This window comes from Anas platyrhynchos, chromosome 6 (genome assembly GCF_047663525.1).
Source record: "Anas platyrhynchos isolate ZD024472 breed Pekin duck chromosome 6, IASCAAS_PekinDuck_T2T, whole genome shotgun sequence".
NCBI classification, from domain to species: domain Eukaryota; kingdom Metazoa; phylum Chordata; class Aves; order Anseriformes; family Anatidae; genus Anas; species Anas platyrhynchos.
Window position 1 is genome coordinate 41461875 of NC_092592.1, and position 14577 is coordinate 41476451.

Here is a 14577-nt window from a genome sequence, read left to right on the forward strand (position 1 = left end):
ATGTTTTGGGCATCAGAATGTTCCCTTCCGTGTTCATACAATGCCTATCGTTACAGGAAGATAATCTCATTTGGGGCTTCCACAAATCATCCAAAAGCAAACAAATAGTAGAACTAAATTAGATTTATTTTCTTAAGTAATAAACATATATATATATATCCATCCATCCATACCTCATTAACTGCAATTAAGCTGCAAACATTATGAAACACTTCTTCTGCTTTGGATACTGCCATCTGAGCTAAGTTATAAGCATCTAGACAGTGACTATATTTTTCTTCTTCATTTCCTTCCTGCTTGGCAATCATCCTGAAAAAAACATAGAAACAAAAAAATAATGTAAAAAAGTATTTATTTTTACAGTATCAACAATATTGAACATACATGATAGATAAAACACACTTTCGTGTGTTTGTTTTTTATATATTCAAATAGTAAAAGTAAATGTTCACACATTATTGTTTTTGAGGGGTTATTCCTGGAACTGTACTACTGCAATGCAAAGAGATTTTAATAAATAAAATAACAGCAGATAATACTCCAGTGTATCTATTCACCAAGAACAAAATTCCAGAACAGCTAGTTATAATACGTATCTCAGTCATTATAATATATACTGTATATTCTGGAAACAGCTTAGAGTGAAGGCATACTTCGTTTTGCACCAGAATTTCTAGTAAAACATTTCAACAGCAATAATTGTAAAAGCCTATAGATACTTGAGAATGATTGGCATGGTTGCCCAAATGCCTTTACAAATGGAAAGACAAAAAACTGGCTTAGAGACCTTGATACTTTGTTTTGCTCAAAGACAGTACAAAAAACAGTAGACTAGGTAAAAATAACTCTGCCTTCAGTGGAAAAGATTTTTGATTCTGAAGTATTTTCTGAATATAGAACACATTCGGAATACAAATATACACCTAATATCCAGATATAAAAGCTATAAATATTATCTGCTCTTTTCTATCTTAGACTACAATAATGTAAATAATACACTTTCTAGATTAGTTAAACTTAAATACAATTTTTCAGCGTAGGTATAATCTTACCTGTGAATATTTGCACGTTCCAGCAAAATCTCAGCACTGCAGTTTTTATGCCCATAATTAAGGAAGTCTTCCTCAATCTGAATTAATTTACTGTAAGATCCCTGTAGCATATGTGGCGACTGACAAGGCTCAGTATTAACAGTCAAACAATTTTGAGCAAAATGTATCTCAATAAGTGCTTTCCTAGGGATAAAAATTATGTACAGGATGGCAGTCAGAAAGCACAGGCTGTATGTATTTCTCTCTGTCTTCCTTTAAATTATAATAAGCATATAAGAAGCCTCTGAATTCTTTAAATTAATATTCTACAAATGATAGTATGTCCTGAAAAATATCATAATTTCAGATTAGAACAGAGGTGTCAGTTGTTCCATGTATCTAATTTTTCAAACTACCTAGGCCTAGTCAGTTTTCTCAGCATAGCTGAAATGAGGAAACTATTAGTCTTCCCTTTCTAATCCAGAAGTTTAGTATTTCTGGAAAGAAAAGGAAAAAGTTACGTCTTTCTCTCTTTTTACCTACACATTTTAAGCAATCTGTACTTCGATTTCAATATCACAAAAGTCATTGTTTAGTTTCACCATAAAAAGACCTCTTGGATAATGGTGAAGAAAAAAGTAGGTCAATACTGTGGTTTATGAGAGTTGTGGAAATATATGAATGTTGTGGAAATATCTGCAACAGAGACCTCTGCACAGGCAAATGTATCTCAGTCCTTTGGGTAGCCTACACCTCAAACTATGCCTAATAACATTGTGGTATCTGAACTAGCTTACTAACTTACCAGGTAATAGGACTCTGTACAAGAATAAAGAAATTGGAAAGGAAATTTAAACAAACAAACAAACAAACAGAATAAGCAGAATTACTTGGGAGAAAAATATTTGAGAATCTTCCGAATGCACTATACTAAAATGAAGGTGAGTGACAAAACTAGTATTTACCTGCAGCTGGAGGCATATAGTGGAGCATAGTGGAGGCTGGATATATGTTAATAAAAAGACAATTACCTGGCTTCAAGGGATGCAATTATAAAACCCAACTCAGATTCTCTGTTAGGTCTCTTCAGTAAGGTAGATCTAAGTACATATACAGTGTGTTCCAGTATCTTACAAGCCTGCAGGTAACATCAGAATTTCACTTTAAATGTTTGCTGTTAATATTAAACATTAATTTAGAAAGCTTATATTTTGTACAGAAAATGTTAAATATCTTTCCCTAATATTCACAGCGACAGCTGATTTTTGGCAACTGTAGGCAATTCTAGAAAGTGTAAGTTGTAATTGTATTTAGGTATTTCGCTATGGTTAAAAGATTGAAGCACATACACACAAGGAAAGGATAAAAGAGTTTGGCCTGAAGACAAAGTTAAGAGGTGCGTACTACTGCTGCCCTCTTTTCTCTAAGCACACCATGCACAGAAGATGGAGCCAGACTCATCTTGAAGTCCCTAGCTGGTAAGTGAGAATGCCCCTTTGATGACGCTCAAAACCTCATATATAGATTTGTCCTTATTAAAGGTTTTTGTTACTACAGTCATGTTGGTTAGCCATGTAGACAAAAACAAAACAAAACAAAAAAAACCAACGCATACTACATTAACAGCCATACTGGTAAACCCACAGTAAATGCCTGCCCTCACTGGTAACTAGGTATTTTGTCTTTCAACGATTGTAGATGTGAATTCACCCAAAGCCAAAAAAATCTCTCTGTACAGGAAAGACTTGCATGTAATATCAATAAAGGACAGAGCATCACAGACACAACAGAACTATATCTGTGCTGAAGCTCATGGAAGTTAAGGGCTGAACAGTAAATTTTAATGTTAAGGGTAAAATAAGAAAATGTTTTTAATAAATATATGTATTACATTAGTATCTTTCAGGCTCTAAAAATCAGTATTTGAAATGTAACTACATACTGGGAAACAATTCTAACTTCTAACTAAGATTCTAAAGTTAGAATCTTTATTAAATATGGAAAACAAACACATGTCAACTGTTTACAGTTTACAAAGGATCTTATCCAAGAGAATTGCATCCCTGACATTTAGTTACACATACTAGAGTACTGTTGTTCTTATTTCAATAGAAGCATATACAACCTAACACTAAAAAAAATTATACTTCTGTGGGGACAGTCTCATTCCTACTTGCATGCATCTGTTTGGAATTCATAATTAATGTTTGTTGAACGCACAGCCAAGCAAACAACATTAACTGCATTTAACACCTAATTTTGTACTGAAATGCCAAGGGCATAAAATTTCTCTTCATTGAAAGTGAGGTACAGCTGCAGAAAAGTAAACAATAGTTCCATACCGATCTCCGTTTTTCTTCCCCCTCTTCCTCTAGAATTGCCTCTATTAGACTAACAGTGCTGTTGTACCAAAACTGTTCATTTCCTCCTAGAAGCTGCGCTTTCTCAAGAAGTGCTTTAGCTTGTCTGTGTTTTTTTTCCAGGTTAGCCAAAACAGCCAATAAATACAAGCACCTTGACGCATCATATGGAGTCCTCAATTCCTAGGAAAAAAGATACATTACCTGTATATGAAAGAACCACTACCACTATTCATATTTATTTATATTCAGATTTTAGATAAAACTTATGAATAGGGTCAGAAATAAGAATTGAATAGTATTTCTTCATTTACTTGTAGAATTTGTTAGTTACTTTTTATATTACTTGTCCTTTTTCAAAAGCACAAAGTGTCTACTATGAACCAAAAACTTCAAATCTTCAAATATAGTTTGTATTTCTTTGTTTCCACACCTTCTACCCCACAGAAGTCAAATAAGCAATTTTTCTTCTATTATTTGATACCATAGAATCATCTAGGCTGGAAAAGGCCTTCAAGATCACCAAGTTCAACCATCAACCTTACCTACCAAGTCCCACCACTTAAACATGTCACCTAGTGCCATATATGCATACACCTACTGTCATTTGTCTGTATATGATGGAGATGGAGGTATTAAATTTTTTTTTTAGTGAACTGGGATCTAGATACTGGAGCTCCAGTAAATTTACAACACTATTTTATGCTACTTAAAAAGTATATACTAGTAGTATACATGATCCTAACATACAGCATACTAAAGATAGTATACTGGCATGCAGACATATAGCATAAAAAACGCTATAGAAAAAAAATGTATCATTAAAATACGTTGTCCTCCCTGATGTCATCTGAACTTTTCTCAATGTACAATACTAAATTGATGCTTCAATAAAAGAAATGTATTATTTGTTAATATATGATTCCATATATTAAAATCATATAAATTATTGAAATCACATTATATATTTAAAATATTAATCTTTTAAATATAAAAATATTAATAATATTATATAATACAATGTGTATAGGATATATCATATATAATATGTATAATGTATATAATATGTAATTAGTCATAAGTATTAAATTGAAATATTAAAATATTAAAGTTATATTTACATTATTAAAATTTTAGCTTTCTTCATGCTTAACGTACTTCAACAGTTTTTACTTACATCAGCAAAATTAGTTAGTGGAATAACAGTATATTTATATAATCTTATTTTTTTTTAATTAAAGCAATTACAATAATTATGCAACAGTAACCTGCATAAGCAGGAAGAGAGCTGTAGTACAGAATACAAGTTGTAGGAAGAATATTTTTAATATAAAAACTTCACATTAAAGAGATTAAATGGCTTAGTTTGGTGGAACACAGGGACACTTTAAATCAGATCTGCCAGAGTTCTAAGTCATAATCCCTGCATAACTGGCTATCACTAAACATAATAACATTTAATAAAACATGTTATAAAACGTGTTTATAAAAATGTAGCACCAAAATCACAATAAAATACTAAGTGATATAATTAGATTAAATGGTGAGGGGATGGAGATAAATGTCATATCTCTCTTATTAACAAATCTTGAACATACATAAACTATCTACACAAAGAAAGTTTGAACATAACTAGATGTTCCAAGGGTCACTGCAAAGCAGAGAGAGATGCTAGCACTATTTCACAAGTTGAAATAATCTTCAATAATCAGAAAGTTGAACTTAAGTTTCATATATTTAAATGCATTTATATTTTCAACTTCAATTGGTTTTTGCTTGGTCAGTTTTCTTTATTAGCACTATGAATGTTCTGGTTAGTTTCCCTTACTTTAATGAATAACAATGCATTCTCAGTTTAACAGTACTTTTATTTCTGCTTTAAAAAATATATCCCAGCAGTTACTTGTTTTTCTATTTGATTATTATTATGAGAAATGACTATATCAAAATTAACATTTTTCCTATATGTTATATTTTTTTTTTTTTCTGTTTTATTTCTGATGTACCTGAGTTGCAGCATGGGCCTCTGAAAGCAGTAGTCTTGCCGGCTGATACAAACCTAGCTGAATTAGCACTTCAGCTTTTTCTATCCATAAGTAGGGGAAAGAAAGTGCACTCAGTCCTTTGCCTGTTATTGCATTTAACTCAAAAATCTGAAAAATAATAAAATATTAGACTGTTATAAATTTTAAAACTAAGCTATATGAAATACAAACTGTTATTAACTATTATATCCAGTCCCTGATATATCTCACAGTCCAGCTCTATTTTGTATTTTCTTAAAATTTTGAAGTTGTTTTATAAGACAAACAGGTTTACTGTGAGTTTTGGACCTTTGTAATATGCAAAAGGTAGTTAACTGATAAATTTATACTATTACAATTAATTTTAGGACTGATTAACTACTTCAGATCTGCTACTGTAAGGAAGTAATTGACTCTTACTAGTAACTTTAGTAACTAGCAACTTGCTTTTGCTCCTCAGCCATTTTCATTGATTTGTTTAGTCCCAAATTCCATTTGTAGAAAAGTGGCTTTTCTTTGTATGAATACTGATTCTATTCTTGTTCCACAATATAGATAATATGCCAGGCAAACCCAGCTCACATTCAGCTGATGACTGCCAGCAGAATTTAAGTAGTATGCACTTTTAATTAACTTTTTGTGTGTGTTGAATTACTTCTCAGGTATAAAATTATTTTAAAACAATGTAGGAAGTACATTAAAATCAAAAGGAAAGAGTAATTTATTAAGGAAATGGGAGTAGAAATAAAAACCTTTTTCCCTGAAGTGAGGATATTTTCATCCTTACTACCATTCAGCTGAGCACTCTCCAAGAATGTTTTTCTTTCTTCTGTCTCAGTATGTTTTTTTTTTTCCTTTTTCAGTGCAATCTCTTGCCTACACCTAAATTGTAACAAAGAAAAAATTAATTTGCGTATGTTTTAGAAGTATTTCATAATGAAATATTAGTGTATTAGGCAGCTTTACCACACACTCACTCTGTATATAGAGTCCCCTATATAAATTTGTATTAAGAGATCATTTTTTAAATACCTTTCTTTTCCTGTCAACACTTAGTAACTGTAGGGAAATAAATATGTACGTACATATATACATTAAGCCTATGTATGTAGAAATACATACATTACTTGTTCTAATTCACTGATGTATGCTTCTCCAGCAGCTTTCTCATGATATGAAGATGCCTGACTAAGTTTTAGGTCTGAACATATCAGGGCAATTCTAAGGGAAAAAAAAAGAAAAGAAAAAAAAAGGAAGAAATGTTTAAGAAACAAGAATCTTACAAAAGTTGTTTCATATAAACACATTAAAAACATATAAACACATTAAAAAGAAGAGCATATATTCCATATTTTTCAACCTTGCTTTCATATGTCTTAACTAATATGGGTAGTAACAAACATTTTTTAAAGAAATATAGGTATATTTGAAATTACCTATTGAAGAGGTAAAAATATGAAAATAGCATTTTTAATATGGTCTTATTACAGCATGCAAAAACCACAGGCATATGAGCTAACCGGCTACACTACATTAGTAAAGAATCACCTATTCATGTATATCTATCAGATCATATATGAAAAACAGGTCACGAATAAAATAAATAAATAACGAAATAAAAACAACTCTTGAGGCATTAAGAAAAAAATTTATCTGAAAAAGCTTCATTGCAAATCAATTTCGTATTAGTAAACCACTTCAGTCTTGTGAGACAGTAACTCAGTAATCAATTATCCAGATGAGCACACATCCATCTGTATACAGAAATGGATGTTTCTACATTTGTCAACTCTATTATGTCAAATCAGTTTCTAGCATTTTAAAAATAGATTCTATGGCATTTCAGAAACTATTGGGAATAAAGCTAGTATTAATTATTGCTGATAATAACTTAATTATTAAGCCATTATTATGCAGTACACTTCTGAAGTGTGATAAAATGTTTTAACTGATAAGCAATAATTCACGCCTGCATGCATATTAAATATTTTTGTTTTAAAAAAATCAGGGCTTAACATCCATAACGATCCAGAATTTTGGTCACAAAAGCAACTCTGGAAAGAGAATGACAGAGCTAACTGAGGATACCTATCTGGGTTCTGAAGTAATATATTTTTGATGCAAGATGGGAGCCTTCCTTTCGAATATTTAAAACATAATATTTTAATTTAATTTTGTTTGGACTCCTTTCAGTTAGATGAGAATAAGACATTACAAAAATTATTCACATGAAAGTGGCTTGAGACCCCAAATCTTGTATATCTTTCCTCAAGGAGATGATATTTAGTAACTGATTTTCTGGCTTTAATGCCACAAGCAAAACAATTCATCAAAACACCCTATTAAAATGAAATGAATGAATGAAATGAAGTGAATGAAAAAAAAATAATTTAGAAAATTACAAATATAAAACAAATCACAAAAAGCATTGTTTACTATTTAGTGAAACACTGATGGACAGTCCACTTCATTCTGGTTCTCTTTTATTTAAAACAAATAAAGAATACAAACCGAAGGTGATAGAGATCGGACAGACTTCTACATTCCACAACTTCATTAGCAATAACTTCAGCTAGCTGAAAGATGGGAAGTATCAAGTGGGGGCAAAATATTTGCTGTAGTTCTTGAGCTAAAATGTCTATAAAATGCAAAGTGCATGTCTGAAAAAAAAATAATTTTGTAGAAAATATATTTAAAATTACTGATTAAATATTAAGTTCTGAATGCTACTAAAACAAATATAAACAAACTTTCAAGATGAAAAAGCAGCTACATACACACGAATACAGCAAATTTACTCTGTAGGTTAAGTTCATTTCAAAAATGCAGAGATAGACATTTGAAATATTAAGGAACGGAATGACACAAAAGTATTTCTGATAGCTGTCTGAACATACTCTTTATCACAAATACAAGAAAACTAAAATGGTACATAGGTCTCCACTATTCAATTTTTCCCTTAAATAAGTGCTCTAGAATTTTGAGGAGTAGACTCACAGGTTTTGTGAAATTATTCCAGTTAATACCATAACTATTTGTTTTCTGTTTAAAAGTATTTCTAACTTCATTGGGACAGTCATAATGAGCCCATTCTTCCACATTTATTGGTAAGGTATCAACTGACTCCTTCCTTTTAGGCTGCTCTTTCACAAAAGATTCTTCAACCTGTAATTTAAAATACAGCCATTCATGAGGCCCAAGTTGATATTTTGTTTGGTATTAAATTTTTAGCTAACATAAAAAACTTACTTGTTTAGTGTCTTTTGAAGTTTTGTCTCTTTTTTGACCTCTAGACTGGGGGTTCTGCAAAAAAGCAGTATTGTAACCAATGCAGCAAACAAAAGAAAAGTATCTGTACATTTATGACCTGCCAAGACCATGCAATCAGAAGTGAAAATATGATAAGAGTCAGAGAAAAGTTCTTCACAAAATACAAGAGTTTTTATAGGAAAGCACTTAAGTTATTTAACAGACAAGCACAGGGAAATATCTGTTATGAAGAGACTATTGATTTTATTTCATAGGAACAGGGTTCTTACTTGTTTCTCTTCCTTTTTGTCCTCTTTCTTACGAGCAATTGTTGGCTGTGCATCCTGAGGAGCTGTAAATTGTGAAGACTTTGATAATGCTCCTATAATATGTCCTGATGCTGACAATGATACCTAGATGAGAAAATAATTACGGTGTTGTTTTTTTTGTTTGTTTGTTTGTTTTTCCTGGAAATTTCTAGTAGTAATAATTATTCATTGTAAATCACTACCTACTAAAAATTGTCATACACCATGCTTTTTTACATGCGAGCTTTCTTCACAAAACAAGAAAATTCAAAGTATCCTAGATGCTGGCATTATTTGTACAAGCATTTTGGAAGATCATGATAATGCACGTAAGCAGCTGAACTGTCAGATGACATCCTATCCTCCCTGGATCTATAATAAAGCTACTTGGGTGGTTGGGCACTGGAACAGGCTCCCCAAGGAAGTGGTCAAGGAACCGAGCCTGCTGGAGTTCAAGAAGCATTTGGAGAATGCTCTCAGACACGTGATCTTATTTTTATGTTTATCTATTTATTTATTGTGTGGTCCTTTGAGGACCCAGGAGTTGGACTCAATGATCCTAGTTGGTCCCTTCCAACTCAGATTTTCTATGATTCTGTGATTTTACTTTTTTAATCTATATGGTTGGAAATTAAATTCTTACTTTAAACTACTAGTCTAGATTGCTTAGTCCTCTATAAATAGAGACAGAGGATCAGGGGTTCAAATGAATCTGGAAGACTGAAAATATGAAAGAGCCACTTTATTGTACTTTTGGAGTGGTCTTCTATATTGCGTCTAGTGAATGTGATATAACAGAAATTTCTAAATATTTAAACATATGGAAGCATCCAGAGAAAGTTCCTCGCATGTAAAATAACAACACTTCTGATCTTGCCTAAAGCATAGAAACACGTATTAATCTGAGAAGATGAACGTATTTCATTAGAGTTATCTAGAGTAGAAGAAAAAATATCACCAAAAAAAAAATAATGCTGGATGCTGCACAACTTCTGCAATGCCACCCGTAGCATTAAGACTGTTTATATGAAGATTTGAGGCATTACTATTATCAAGTATAGATTTAGTGCTTTCGAAGATTTACTCATATTTAACATATAATAATAATCCTATGATTTTTGCTATAATGCTCAATTAACCATTTAAATTGTGCATTCATATCAACGAGAAATCAAATACACTTGTTTGATTTGAAATGCTGTACCAATGAAAAAGCGATTGAAGAATAATATTTAATGAAAACTGCCCGTCTATACTTTTTTTTCTCAACATGTAACAAACAAATCAACACTTTAATTTATTTTAACTACATCAGATGATTCCATTTAGTTGAATCACAGCCACTTTAAATCCATCTAAGTGACAGTCTAAGTCCCCTCCCTCAGAACTGTCAGCAATGTGTTCATTGTGTATTCTGATGCTAGTGAGATTCTTTAACTAATTAAAAATACAAAATTTTAGAAACACAAAAAAATCACAAGAAAAGAATTATTGCATTCCAAGGAAAAAATGGGCCACTGTTTTTATCCTTAAATGTCTGTTTCCCTATTTACCTGAGAGAAATAATTTTCTTGTTTAATCCTAAACCTGAGAAAATATACTAACTACAGCATAAAATTGGAAACAGTAAAGACATAGCTAAACTGTCAAATGAGTAGTTGATTCCGCAGTAACACTGACAGTTGAAAATATAATGGCCACATTATAACGTAATATCATATAATCTCACCTGCCAGATACGGATAACACAAGCATATGCCATCAAACAGTGTTGCTGATGAAAAGGAGAACTATGACCAGAAACTACAGCCATTAAAGTCTGTGCTCTAAACAAAGCTTCCAATTGTTTAATATTAGTCAAATTTTCCAAATTGATTCGGGGCATGACATCATTTCTTCCAACATCTATCTTCAGATTTTCCATAGGCAATAATTTTTTAATAGATTTTTCTTCTGTTAAAAACGAAAAAATAACATGCCTATATTTGTAGCTATAATAGTATTTTTAAAATTACTCAAAAGTTAAATTTCTAAATTACAAATAAAATCAGAAAAAAAATCATCTACTGAATATGTTCTTCTTATGGCAACGTAATGCTACTTGTACTGTGTTTTAAATTAATAGTGTAACAATTATGCATATTAAATGACAGAAGTTCAACACAGAAATGAAATACACAACAGACACTTTAACTATGTCTTATATGTCTTATTTAACAGGCCACAGTTCCTGCCAGATAACCTATGTGGCTCCTCTCCCTGGGGTCACAGCTCCTGCCAGGAGTCTGCTCCTGTGCAGGCTTTCCACAGACTGCAGCTGCCTGCAGGGCACTTCCACCTCCTCTGGAAGCTGCAGAGTAGATATCTGTTCCAGTGTGGTCCTCCATAGGCTACAGGGGCAAAACCTGCTTCACTACTGGCCTGCAGGGGAATCTCTGCTCCAGTATGTGGAGCATCTCCTCCTCCTCCTTTTCTGACTTTCTGACCTTTTAGCATCTACAAAGTTTTTTTTCTCTCACATTTTTCTTACTGCAGTCTCTCACAGCTGCCACACAGAGGTGTGTTTTTTTTTTTTTTTAACCCTCTCCTATCTTACGCAGAGGAGCAAACAGCATTCTTCATTGTCTCAGCTCTGGACAGTAGTGGATACCTTTTGGAGCCAGCTGGAACTGGCTCTATCCGACACAGGGCAGCACTCGGTCTCTTCTCTAACAGGCCGCCCCTGCAACAACCTCCCTCCCTCCCTGCCCCAACCATAAGCGTTTTGTGATTTGGTAATGAGCGTAGATCTTTATGACACAACACAGAATTCACAGGTGCTTTTAAAATATCCTTGAACAAATGACAGTGCATTCTGGAGAAAGTACTGCCATGCTGCTGCCATTCTTTGTTTGCTAACTAAGTTATAAATTTAAATTGTCCCTTGCATTTGTTACTGGGAAATTTATTTGAATAATATACACATTTACATACCTTCTTCTTGAGAAGATTGCATAGAAAATTTCATATGTAGCAAGAGACCTACTGCCCAATCCAGAGGTTTAATAACATCATTAAGGGGAAACTGGTTACAGTATAACCATTCAGCAAATTCCATCAGGTAATCAACTTTCTGCCATTCATTTTCTTGTTTCTATGAAAGTGATAAAGGAAGAGTTAGTTTATATCTGGTGGTGTAAACCACTGAACTGATATTCAAAAGTTCAATATAGTCTTAATGGAAGCAAAAAAATAATTTGTCACTGAGCAGTTTCATTTGAATCACATAATCAGAGACATATGTAAAACAGAAAGCAACAGAAAACTCTATTTAGTTTATTCTTTGCTTTTTCAAAATTTATTGCAATTAGCTATTCTTAGACTTTTTCTTTGTCAGGACTCAGCTGAACTCTTATGGCCCTCAAAAGGTTCCTCATTTGAGAAGGTGCTTGTGCACTGAAGTCAAGGCACTGAGCCTGAGAGAGTTCAAGAGGTGTTCGGAAAATGTTGTCAAATATATAATTACTAGTCTAATAGTTAGCCCTGCATGGAGCCAGGAGTGGGACTCAATGGTCCTTGTAGATTCCCTTCCCACTAAGGATATTCTATGATTCTATGATTTTCCAACTGAAAAGCAATTTCAAATTTACAAGAAACAATGATCATATATATGGCCTATCTACTCCTTAAATTCTATACTTCTCAATACTTGCTATCTCATTAAACACTTTAAAAACATATTTTTATCAGTATTGGAACTGATAGTAAAAATTCACAAACCTGCAAAGCATTGATTGCATTTTTAAAACAGTTTAACTGTTCAACAATACTTCTGGAAACTGTTACCATATGACGCCAAATACGGGACACATAATCTTCACTTTCACCTGCAAATTTCTGAATTTCCATCATGAAATTACATCCCAATCTTGCCTTTACTGTAGCCAAATGTTTAAAAATCAGACTAGAAAAGGACAAAAACAATTGCACATTAATTGCATCTGTATCTGTAAAGTAACTCGAAGTGGAATAGATATAGTAGTTCAGTGTAGTGCAGAGATGTGTAAGTTCATAAACTAATATAAAAGGGCATAAATCTTTGAACTCATGTAAGACTATATATAAACAGTAGCCTAGATAATTTAGTTTCCATTTTACATTACGTGTGTTTACAGCTAGAAAAATTATAACTTCAGCTACATTTCGTACTCCTATTTTCTTGGAAAAATTAGATAGTACCTGTATACAAGTTTTAGAAAATGACATGTACAAATGTTATGAAAAGATTAATGATAAGAAACACTGCAAACATAAGTCTTTTCACTGAAAAGACACACATGTGTTTTCTGTTATAAGAATTGCCCAGCTGACCAAAACGTAGTCATGATTTTATTCTGCCAATGCAAAATAGAAAAATAGTAAAAACAGAACTCAGAGTTTTAGAGTTCTCAAGAACCCAAATGCTTATTTTAATAAAAATAAATAAATAACTTACAGCCTGTGTCTTGTCTGAGGCAAAGCCTGAATAGCTTCATTCAGGACTTCTAATGCTTTTTCCCAATCAGATTTATCAGCATATATGTGGAATAATAACCCATATAAAGAAGTCCTTAATGTCAGATCTTCATCAGCACCTTTGAAGTATATTCAAGTCATTTATTACTATACTGCAGAATTAGAACAATGCTATTACAAAATACAGGTTTTTGTTAGTTTGTTTTTAATTATCATATCAAAACAAGAAAGAACGTGCCTGGCAGAAAGCATCCATCTGATAATCCACTACTTTGAAAATCCTTTGTGAGCCACTGATGCAAAGGCAATGTATCATTTTTCTCCTAAAAAGACAGTAGGAACAATGCCCTTTATATTTTGGTACATATCTCAAGTAAGCAAACAACCACTGCCTTGCTGGGCTAAACCAAAAGTTATCTTCAGGTATACATGTATGCTTCTCTAGATATGTGAACAAATTTAAAAACTGCTTAGAGTTAGCCTGATCAAGGATCACTGGATACCAGTTCCTGCCTCTTACAGCAGTTACTATAACATATAAAGAATTAGTAACTCTGGAAATACTCAAATACAGAACTTATTTGAAATATTTTTGTCTAAATAATATCAGAAAATCCTATATAGTCTAATTCACAAGAATTACTATTCTTTACAGATATAAAAAGTCTGGGCTCTCTGTGACTGTACACTTCCATTATCTAAATAAAGGTCTTGACTTTGCATATATCTTATTAAGAGTTTGTTCTGAAAATATCCTGTAGCAGCAAGTTATTTATATATACATAATGAAGTATTCCTTCTTACTGGTTGTTTTTTTTTTTTTTTTACTCTGCAAATAAGTAGACCTTTAGAAATGTCCCTATGGGAAATCACAGTGTTAGATATCTTAAAGTTCCTTTAAGTTTACGATCTTCATGTCACTGTATTTCCTCGCACACAGAGTCCTCACAAATTCTGTCTCCTACACACTCAAGCAGACCAGTCACCATCTCTGATTATTAGTGATTTATACATGGCTTGAGGAGAAAGGAAAAATAAGTTTTCTATTATTATACTACAGTACTAGATGATCTGAGATGCAGACTGAGATGTCACATTGGTACCACTGAAC

General features: G+C 32.4%; 1 protein-coding gene across 11 annotated transcripts in view; it reads right to left on the reverse strand.

Moving 5' to 3' along the window:
* The window catches only part of CFAP46 (cilia and flagella associated protein 46), a 77992-nt gene that overhangs the window by 27257 nt on the left and 36158 nt on the right, over nt 1–14577 (reverse strand). For 9 of the 11 annotated variants that reach the window (XR_011810200.1, XR_011810201.1, XR_011810203.1 and 6 more), the window contains 16 exons: nt 13705–13789; nt 13447–13585; nt 12732–12915; nt 11946–12105; nt 10702–10925; nt 8955–9077; nt 8665–8718; nt 8413–8580; nt 7927–8075; nt 6538–6636; nt 6168–6297; nt 5398–5544; nt 3374–3574; nt 2063–2169; nt 1053–1235; nt 174–309 (listed from right to left, as the gene is read on the reverse strand). Coding sequence is in view for 7 of the 11 variants with exons in the window: in XM_072039964.1 (XP_071896065.1) it covers nt 174–309; nt 1053–1235; nt 2063–2169; nt 3374–3574; nt 5398–5544; nt 6168–6297; nt 6538–6636; nt 7927–8075; nt 8413–8580; nt 8665–8718; nt 8955–9077; nt 10702–10925; nt 11946–12105; nt 12732–12915; nt 13447–13585; nt 13705–13789 (2289 nt within the window). In the remaining 4 variants the exon portion in view is untranslated. The remainder of the gene's footprint in view (nt 1–173; nt 310–1052; nt 1236–2062; nt 2170–3373; nt 3575–5397; nt 5545–6167; nt 6298–6537; nt 6637–7926; nt 8076–8412; nt 8581–8664; nt 8719–8954; nt 9078–10701; nt 10926–11945; nt 12106–12731; nt 12916–13446; nt 13586–13704; nt 13790–14577) is intronic. The other 2 variants (XM_072039965.1, XM_072039968.1) reach the window with 2 other exon arrangements.